This window comes from Sander vitreus, chromosome 3 (assembly GCF_031162955.1).
Source record: "Sander vitreus isolate 19-12246 chromosome 3, sanVit1, whole genome shotgun sequence".
Taxonomy (NCBI): domain Eukaryota; kingdom Metazoa; phylum Chordata; class Actinopteri; order Perciformes; family Percidae; genus Sander; species Sander vitreus.
The window spans coordinates 11,849,986-11,859,218 of NC_135857.1; the positions used below are offsets into that span (position 1 = coordinate 11,849,986).

A 9,233-nucleotide genomic window follows, 5' to 3' on the forward strand; every position below is an offset into this window, starting at 1 on the left:
GTGACCACCGAGAAAGTGCATCTTGTCTCTGATGTGCAGAAAGCTGACGTTTTTTTTCTGAAAATCTATATAAACCAGTGAAAACACATTCTACCCATGCAGACAGTTCAGGGATGGAGATCTCCACTCTCTTTATTGGCCTGATCCTGTCATGGTTTTTGTGTAGTCCTAACTCAGCTCTTGCCTTGAATAGTTCTGAGGATGATGTTAAACAAAAGGCTGGGCTTACAGAGGATAGTGAGACTTCATCTGTGAAGTGTACACTCCAGGGTACCACTCGTATACCTGCATTCTCAATGGACGGTGACTATGTCATTGGAGGTGTTTTTGCCATACACCAATACATGCACACAGCGAAGCATAACTACACCACTATGCCTGAGCCACTAAGATGCTCAGGGAGGTTAGTAAGAGGGAGAAGTGGGGGATATAAATGTTTTGCTTTGTATGATGTGCTTACGATCATGTTGCAAAACTTTTTTGTACTGTAGTATTGGGAACTTTAAAACAAAGAATAACTATTATTTCACATTAAGTGCAAATTCAGTATTTGGCCATATAAACGGCAGGCATTATATTCACAAAAATATTGTGTGTGTGACTTGAAAAAGAAAAGAAATCACTACTATTTTATTAACTGAAAATATAGGTGTGTTTAACAACTGATTTATACTTAGTTAATTTCTATAGTATTTACATTTATATAGTATTGACTTTAGATTTAGTTGACTACTGTTAATTTGTGCATTAACATTCCTGTGAATTTTCTAATCCTGTGTTTTGATCTTTGCTGTTTAGGCAACTATTTAATGTATACTATATTTGGTTCACAGATGTTGTGTAGCTATCAGTTACTGTCCATAACTATGAATTGCAGTTCTTTATTGTGTGTCTTTGCTAAAATTGTGAATTGTCCTCGCCATATGTAAGTTTAAGAGTGTCTGTATGCAGTGTTATCCCCCGTGAACTGCGCTTCTCACGCGCAATGATCTTCACCATTGAGGAGATAAACAACAGCACGGAGCTGCTGCCGGGAATCAAGCTTGGTTATCACATCTACGACTCGTGCGCTTCGGTGCCCGTGACGGTGCATGTGGCATTCCAGCTTTCAAATGGCCTGGACCCGGTGTTTTACACCGGCAACAATTGCTCACAATCTGGTATGGTGATGGCTGTCGTTGGTGAGTCTGCGTCCTCACCATCCATCAGCATGTCGCGCATCATCGGGCCCTTTAACATTCCTCAAGTAAATATTTTAAATTTCTGGCAAATGATGTGTTTAATATTGACCAGTGCTTATTTTATGTACAGTATGTCCTGTTAAATAATTAGCCTACACTGTTATTTCCCTTTAGGTGAGCCACTTTGCCACTTGTGCATGTCTGTCCGATAAGCAGCAGTACCCACATTTCTTCAGAACAATCCCTAGTGATCAGTTCCAGGCTGACGCGCTGGCCAAGCTGGTAAAACACTTTGGCTGGACTTGGATAGGTGCTGTCCGGTCAGATTCGGATTATGGCAATAATGGTATGGCGTCTTTCCTGGACGCAGCACGCAAAGAGGGGATCTGTGTGGAATACTCTGAATCTTTTGATTGGAACCACCCACGCAGCTGGATCCAGAGAGTAGCTGACGTTATCCGCAGGTTTGATGTTCCCTGTGTTGACACTGACGTTCTGCACACAAAACCACAACAATAATATAAGATGGAACATGTTTATTACTCTCATATTTATCACTGATATTGTTATAAAAAACTATTTCGATACACATTTAAAAACCTTAATTTTATATTTACATTGATGTAATAAAATACACTATGATTTCTCTCCAGGTCAACAGCTATGGTTGTTGTGGCATTTACGTCCCCTGGAGACATTAGGATCCTGCTGGAAGAGCTGTCACTTGAGCCTTTTCCACCTCGCCAGTGGATAGGTAGTGAAGCCTGGGTAACAGACCCAGACATGCTGAGGTTTAGTTTCTGTGCTGGAGCCATCGGATTTGCCATTCAGAAATCTGTTATCCCAGGTCTGAGAGACTTCTTGCTGGATCTCTCTCCCTCTAAAGTGGCTGCCTCTCCAGTGCTTACTGAGTTCTGGGAAGATGCATTCAACTGCAGGCTGGGAAAAAGTGAGACAGTTCAGCTGATTTTTAATATAGGACAGACCCTCAGTTGTGTTATTGTTGTTGTGATGCATTATGTATTGTCTGTCTGTCTGAGTGGAGGTTTTTGTTGAAGAAAGGCATGAGGTGGACATGAGGTGCATCTCTGTAAATACTTTTTCTACTTGATATGATGATCATTCAGGCACTCTGCTGTCTTGGAGATTTTTTTATTATCTTTGCTGCAGTGGTTTCACAACAAGCCCTGAACACAAGCCTAAAATAGCTATAAAGACAGTTTCCAGGCCACCAAGCTAAATAAAGATTAATAAATACATTACTTGCCAGCATGTATCAGTTGCATGTAAAAGTATGTATGTAATTCTAATTAGGCTATCATACTGATGGTGATTTCAGATTATGTATTTATTTTGAAATAAATAAACAATATAGCTATATGAGTTTTTGCAAGACATGTTTGGCGGGTTAAATAAACAAACAAAAAATGATCTGTATGTTTTTAGATGCCACAGATGAGAGAGTGTGTGATGGAACTGAAGACATAAAGACGCTCCAGAGCCCGTACACTGACACATCTCAGCTCCGAATCACTAACATGGTATACAAGGCTGTTTATGCAATAGCACATGCCATTCATAAAGCAATGTGCCAGAAAACAAATTCTACAACGTGGTGTGACAAACTCACCAGGATAGAATCCAAAGAGGTCAGTTGAAACAAATAAGTGAAAACCCTAATGGTCTTTTTTGCTATAATGTACCTTTTATGGATTCATTTAATTTAATTTAATATATTTTCTTCTTCCTTTACTTCATCCTCACAGGTTCTTACTCAGCTGAAGAAAGTCAATTTTTCCCAAAATGGGTATGATGTGTCATTTGATGCCAACGGTGATCCTGTGGCCAGATACGAGCTGGTAAACTGGCAAAAAAGTGAGAGTGGCAGCATTAAGTTGGTGACAGTAGGGCACTACGATGCATCACTGCCAGTGGGCCAGAAGTTCCGTATCAACAGGAACCTCACCTGGGTGGATGGTGGCACACAAGTAAGGAGCCTAAAAGCAATCATTTTACATGTTCACATTTTGCAATCTTGAAGTCTCTATCGTATTGAGACTATTTCCCCACTGTTACATATTCCATATGTACAGGGAATGGTCACCTTGAGGTCAGGTACGTGGATACATCTTTAAGACACACTTGCCCGGCCACCCCTTATGGTTATCTATTAAAGGACAATTCCGGTGAAAAACGAATCTAGGGGTTATTAACAGATGACAACAGACCCACTCTGTCGCTCTCTGGGACATGTTTTCATGCTAATCGAATGTGTTTGTAGCTTGAATGAAGCTAGCGCGGACCGCTTACCGGATTAGCTTACAACGCTAGTATTCGGGGCACAGGGAAAGTAAAAACAAATCGCTTATTTATACCACTAAAAAGGCTCAAAATATCACCAAACTTCAACGGTAGCATAATGAGGGTCCCTAAATGTTAACCGAAGCATTGAGAACATTGTAAGTGTACAGACAGTTTATTGAACGAAGAGCTGCGGGAGCGCTGTGAAAGGGCTACGAGAGAGAGCTACCGGTAGTCAATGCCGCAACACAGCCTCGTACTTCGGGAAACTAGTAGTATACCTGCGGACATTGTGAAGCTATGGCCACCGAACAGGAGTGTTGCACGGAGTGGGACCTGTTGTGTCGCGATACCCAAGAGACGCAGTGTTTTGTACAGTCTGAATATTCCCCCTCTCTGATAAACAGGGCTGTACTTGAAACTTGTTTCCATGTAAAAAATATATATATATATATATATATATATAAATAAATAAATTGGAGACGGCGACCCAGACCGGAGGGACCAGATGGACAGTTATTCACTGAGTAAGTACACTTGACAAGTTATGCAGAGTGCGATTATTTCAGATATATTGAGCAAATTGCTTTTGATTTTAGTTTGCATCGCCAGCTGTTAGTCATGACTGGTTTTCAAGACAGCGGCAGCATGTAAACATGAACGCGAGTGTCTTTATAATGTATCTTTTCAATAAACTGTCTGTACACTTAGAAAGTTCTCAACGCTTCGGTTAACATTTAGGGACCCTCATTATGCTACCGTTGTAGTGTGGTTTTTGAGCCTTTTTAGTGGTATAAATAGCGATTTGTTTTAAATTCCCTGTGCCCCGAATACTAGTGTTGTAAACTAATCAGCGGTCCGCACTAGCGTCTTTCAAGCTACAAACACATTCGATTAGCATGAAAATATGTCCCAAAGAGCGACAGAGTGGGTACACATCTGTTAATAACACCTAGGTTCGTTTTGCGCCGGAATTGTCCTTTAAGCACCTATGCAGATTGTTTGATCTGAGTCAGTGTGCAGTGCGTGAGAGCATTCTGTGTTATATCTTAAAGATAGAGAAGGAAAGTGTGTCACAGCAGTAAATCCAAACAGAGAGAACAAGCTTTCATGTACAGTAGTGTAGAGCCTGACTGCATGCATCCTCCTACGATTGCTGTTTCCCTTGTTCCAAAAACAAAGCAAAAACAGTTTAGCTGTTTCTGGGGGTCTCCAGGTTATGGCGGCTTTGTGTCTTCCTTTTCTGGCATAGCCTATTGCTAGACGCTGAAGTTCAATTCAATTCAATTCAATTCAATTTTATTTATAGTATCAAATCATAACAAGAGTTATCTCGAGACACCTTACAGATAGAGTAGGTCTAGACCACACTCTATAATTTACAAAGACCCAACAATTCCAGTAATTCTCCCAAGAGCAAGCATTAGCAGTGGCTAATGTGACAGTGGCGAGGAAAAACTCCCTTTTAGGAAGAAACCTCGGACAGACCCGGGCTCTTGGTAGGGGGTTTCTGACGGTGCCGGTTGGGGATGTGCTGAACAGTGGCAATAATAGTCACAAAGATAATGGAACAGTGACTACAAATGGTAGTCGTAGTAGTTCATGTCATAACAGGGCACTGAAGGGCGTTACAGGATGTAGCGTGGCACAGCACAGCATGGGTGGACGTAGCAAGACGCAGACACTTGGCAGACACTGCAGAGCATCGCCGGACACTGCAGGGCATTGCAGAGCGTTGGACCACAGTGACAGCTCCAACCAAGATCGTGGTGCCACCCTAATCCAAGGGACTATTCTGGGCGGGAAAAGAAACATAAGGACTCCGGGGAGTAAACTCCTCAGAGCTAGGTTAGTAACAAGCATTTCTGGGGCAAGGATGCACACAAATGGAAACAAATGGAAAGAGAGAGGAGAGAGCAGTTCAGTGTGTCACAGGAAGGAAGGAACTTCCCCTGTGAGGAGGAGGAGCCTGGTCGGCTAGAACTCTTCCCAACCGGATCGGGCTGTACTGGCCTTCCTCCCTCTACTCTATTCGCTCCCTAACTATAAGCTTTATCAAAGAGGAGTGTTTTCAGTTTATTCTTAAATATGGTGATGGTGTCTGCTCCTGAACCCAGACTGGGAGCTGGTTCCACAGGAGAGGAGCTTGATAGCTGAAGGCTCTGGCTCCCATCCTACTTTTAGGAACCACAAAAAGCTCTGAATTCTGGGAGTGTAGTGCTCTAGTGGGACAATAAGGTACTAAGAGCTCTTCAAGATATGTAGGTGCTTGACCGTTTAGAGCTTTGTAGGTCAGGAGAAGGATTTTAAATTCAATCCTGGATTTTACAGGAAGCCAATGCAGAGAAGCTAATACAGGAGAAATATGATCTCTTTTCTTAGTTCTTGTCAGAACACGTGCTGCAGCATTCTGGATCAGCTGGAGAGTCTTAAGGGACTTCTTTGAGCATCCTGATAGTAAGGAATACAGTAGTCCAGCCTAGAAGTAACGAATGCATGGACTAGTTTTTCAGCATCGTTTTGCGACAGGATATTCCTAATTTTGGCAATGTTACGAAGATGAAAAAAGGCTGTTCTTGAGGTTTGTTTTAGATGGGAACAAAAAAAAATAACTCCTAGATTTCTAACACTAGTACTGGAGGCCAGGGCAAAGCCATCCGGAGTAGCTATATCTTTAGATAATGAAGTTCGGAGGTGTTTGGAGCCCAACACAATCACTTCAGTTTTGTTTGAGTTTAACATCAGAAAATTGTAGGTCATCCAAGTTTTTATATCTTTAATGCACACTTGAAGTTTAGCTAACTGACTGGTTTCGTCTGGCTTGATTGACAAGTATAATTGGGTGTCATCTGCATAGCAGTGAAAGTTAATTGAATGTTTCCTAATAATATTGCCTAGAGGAAGCATATATAAGGAGAATATAATTGGTCCAAGCCCTGAGCCTTGAGGAACGCCATGGCTAACTTTAGCGTACTTGGAGGATTTATCATTGATATTAACAAATTGAGATCGATCAGAGAAATAGGACTTAAACCAGCTTAATGCGATTCCTATAATGCCAACTAAATGTTCTAGTCTCTGTAAAAGGATGGTATGGTCAATTGTGTCGAATGCAGCAGTAAGATCTAATAAGACAAGTATGGAGACAAGTCCTTTGTCAGCAGCAATTAGAAGGTTGTTAAAGTAATTTTCACCAGTGCCGTCTCTGTGCTATGATGCTTTCTAAATCCTGACTGAAAGTCCTCAAATAGACTATTCCTATGTAAAAAGTCACATAACTGATTAGCGACTACTTTCTCAAGGATCTTGGAGAGAAAGGGAAGGTTAGATATAGGTCTAATGGTGGCTAAGACCTCAGGATTGAGGGTGGGTTTTTTCAGAAGAGGTTTTATCACAGCTACTTTAAATGACTGCGGTACATAACCTGTTAATAATGACATATTGATCATATCTAGTAATGAAGTGTTAACCACGGGTAACGCTTCTTTAAGTAGCCTCGTTGGGATGGGGTCTAAGAGACAGGTAGATGGCTTTGCTGAAGAGACCTTTAGCATTAAGGTCTATAGGAAAAAAGCTGTCTAAGTATATGTCAGGTCCTGTCGTTCTTTCTAGCACTCATGCATTCAAAGGTGAACCTTTAGAAGTTGAGGGCAAAAGGTGATGAATTCCATCCCTAATTGTTACAATTTTATCATTAAAGAAACTCATGAAGTCGTCACTACTAAGAGCTAGGGGAATAGATGGCTCAGTAGAGCTGTGGCTATCTGTTAGCCTGGCTACAGTGCTGAAAAGAAACCTTGGGTTGTTCTTATTTTCTTCTATTAGAGTTGAGTAATAGTCTGATCTGTCATTTATGAGCGCCCTCCTATAATTTTTCAGACTGTCTTGCCAATCTAAACGAGATTCTTCCAATTTAGTGGAATGCCATTTACTTTCAAGTTTTCGTGAGATTTGTTTTAATTTGCGAGTTTGGGAGTTATACCAAGGTGCTAGTTTCCTTTGCTTCATCATCTTCTTTTTGAGAGGAGCAACAGAGTCTAAAGTTGTCCGTCGCACACTCTGACTGAAACCAATTGAATCTATCAGTGAGTTGAAGGCAGTACTAAGGCTATTGCTGTCAACGTCCATATGGATATTAAAATCACCTACAATAATTATTTTATCTGATGTTAGGACTACACATGACAAAACTCTCATGACAAAAAACTTTATTCAGATAAAAATTCAGAATACGGGCCTGGCGCTCGGTAAACAACAACAAATATAATTGGCTGTAATGTTTTCCATATCGGATGTTGAAGATTAAGAACAAGACTTTCAAATGAGTTATAATTTAGTTTAGGTTTAGGATTAATTAACAGGCTTGAGTCAAATATGGCTGCAACTCCCCCTCCTCGGCCTGAGTCTCTAGGAATTTGAGTATTATTATGACTGGGAGGAGTGGCTTCATTTAGACTAACATATTCTTCATGGCCCAGCCATGTTTCGGTAAGACAAAATAGATCAATTTGATTATCTGATATCAAATTGTTTACCAATATTGCTTTAGAAGAGAGAGATCTAATATTTAATAGTCCACATTTGATTCTCCTATTCTTTTCTATCGTTGCAGTGGTTGTTTTAATTTCAATTAGGTTGTTAAGTATAGCACCTCGTTGGTTTACGTTTGATTTTACCGATCTCAGTCGGGGGACAGACACCGTAGTTATGGGATTATGAATGGGTGGCTGCTCCAAAGGAAGCACAGAGGAGTGTGTAGCGCTGTACCTCTGATTGCTGATATTATTGATTCTTACTGGAATGATATAGCTGGTCTGTGGGTTAGCAGATTTATTTGTAAAGGAGTGAGAGCTTATGGGAGAGTGTGACTGGGAAGTGCGCTTGTGCGTGTGTTTACGGGGTGCAAACAGTCAATCAAAGGTCTGGGTCTGCAGGGCATGCCGCAAATTCCCACATAGCATCTGGCTGCCGCGTGTATTGGAATGAATCCCATCCATGCTGAACAGGGAGCCATGTTCCCAAAACAGATTAAAATTGTCAATAAAACCTATATTGTGAATGCTGCATGTAAGCTGGAGCCAGGTGTTGAGGATGAGTAGTCTGCTAAAAAGGCATACTCCGCGACCTCGAGATGGAAGTGGGCCTGAAATAAAAATCAACTTCCCAGTGCTTTTTAAAGCTTCAATGAGAGTGCCAAAGTCTTTCTTTGTGCGCTCACTCTGCTGATAGGACATGTTGTTATATCTATAATGGACCACGATGCATTTAATAGAGGTCGGGAGTGAGGGTATCAGGTCCACAGCTTTAGCCAGGATGTCTGCAACTTTGGCTCCAGGAAAGCAGTGTGTGACAGCATTAAAAAAACGTATATCCCAGGTGATGGAGTCACCAATAATTATTGTGGTTGGAGGGAAGAGCGGACGAGGAGTGGGGGGACGTGAATGGCCGGTGGCAGGAACAAAACAGCCAGTATCAGTTTCAGATGGACAAGGAAAAGAAGAGGAATATTGCTTACCATTCAGTGGGGGAAGATTGTTTTTGAGGAATGTTGTTTGGCCGGTTCAGGCTGTTTGTTAAAGAAAGCCAGCGGCTGCCAGGCCCCGCCCACCCATTGTTCACACACAGCTCCAACCGCATAGTCCGAAGCATCAGTCGTAAGGGCAACCGGGGCATCGGGAGACGGGTGCGCCAATCGAGCGGCCTCAGCCAATGCAGCCTTAGTGCTGTCGAAAGCCAAGTTCCTCCCTAGGG

The 9,233-nt window shown here is 41.8% G+C and overlaps 1 protein-coding gene across 1 annotated transcript; it reads left to right on the forward strand.

The window, feature by feature from the left end:
* The first annotated feature begins 269 nt into the window (after positions 1 to 269).
* On the forward strand, positions 270 to 4,567 carry LOC144513924 (extracellular calcium-sensing receptor-like). The gene is made up of 7 exons (XM_078245115.1): positions 270 to 403; positions 952 to 1,246; positions 1,356 to 1,645; positions 1,835 to 2,130; positions 2,628 to 2,830; positions 2,948 to 3,169; positions 4,538 to 4,567. The coding sequence occupies exons 1-7, from the start codon at positions 297 to 299 to the stop codon at positions 4,565 to 4,567; spliced, it is 1,443 nt and encodes a 480-aa protein (XP_078101241.1). The 5' UTR covers positions 270 to 296.
* Positions 4,568 to 9,233: the final 4,666 nt, after the last annotated feature.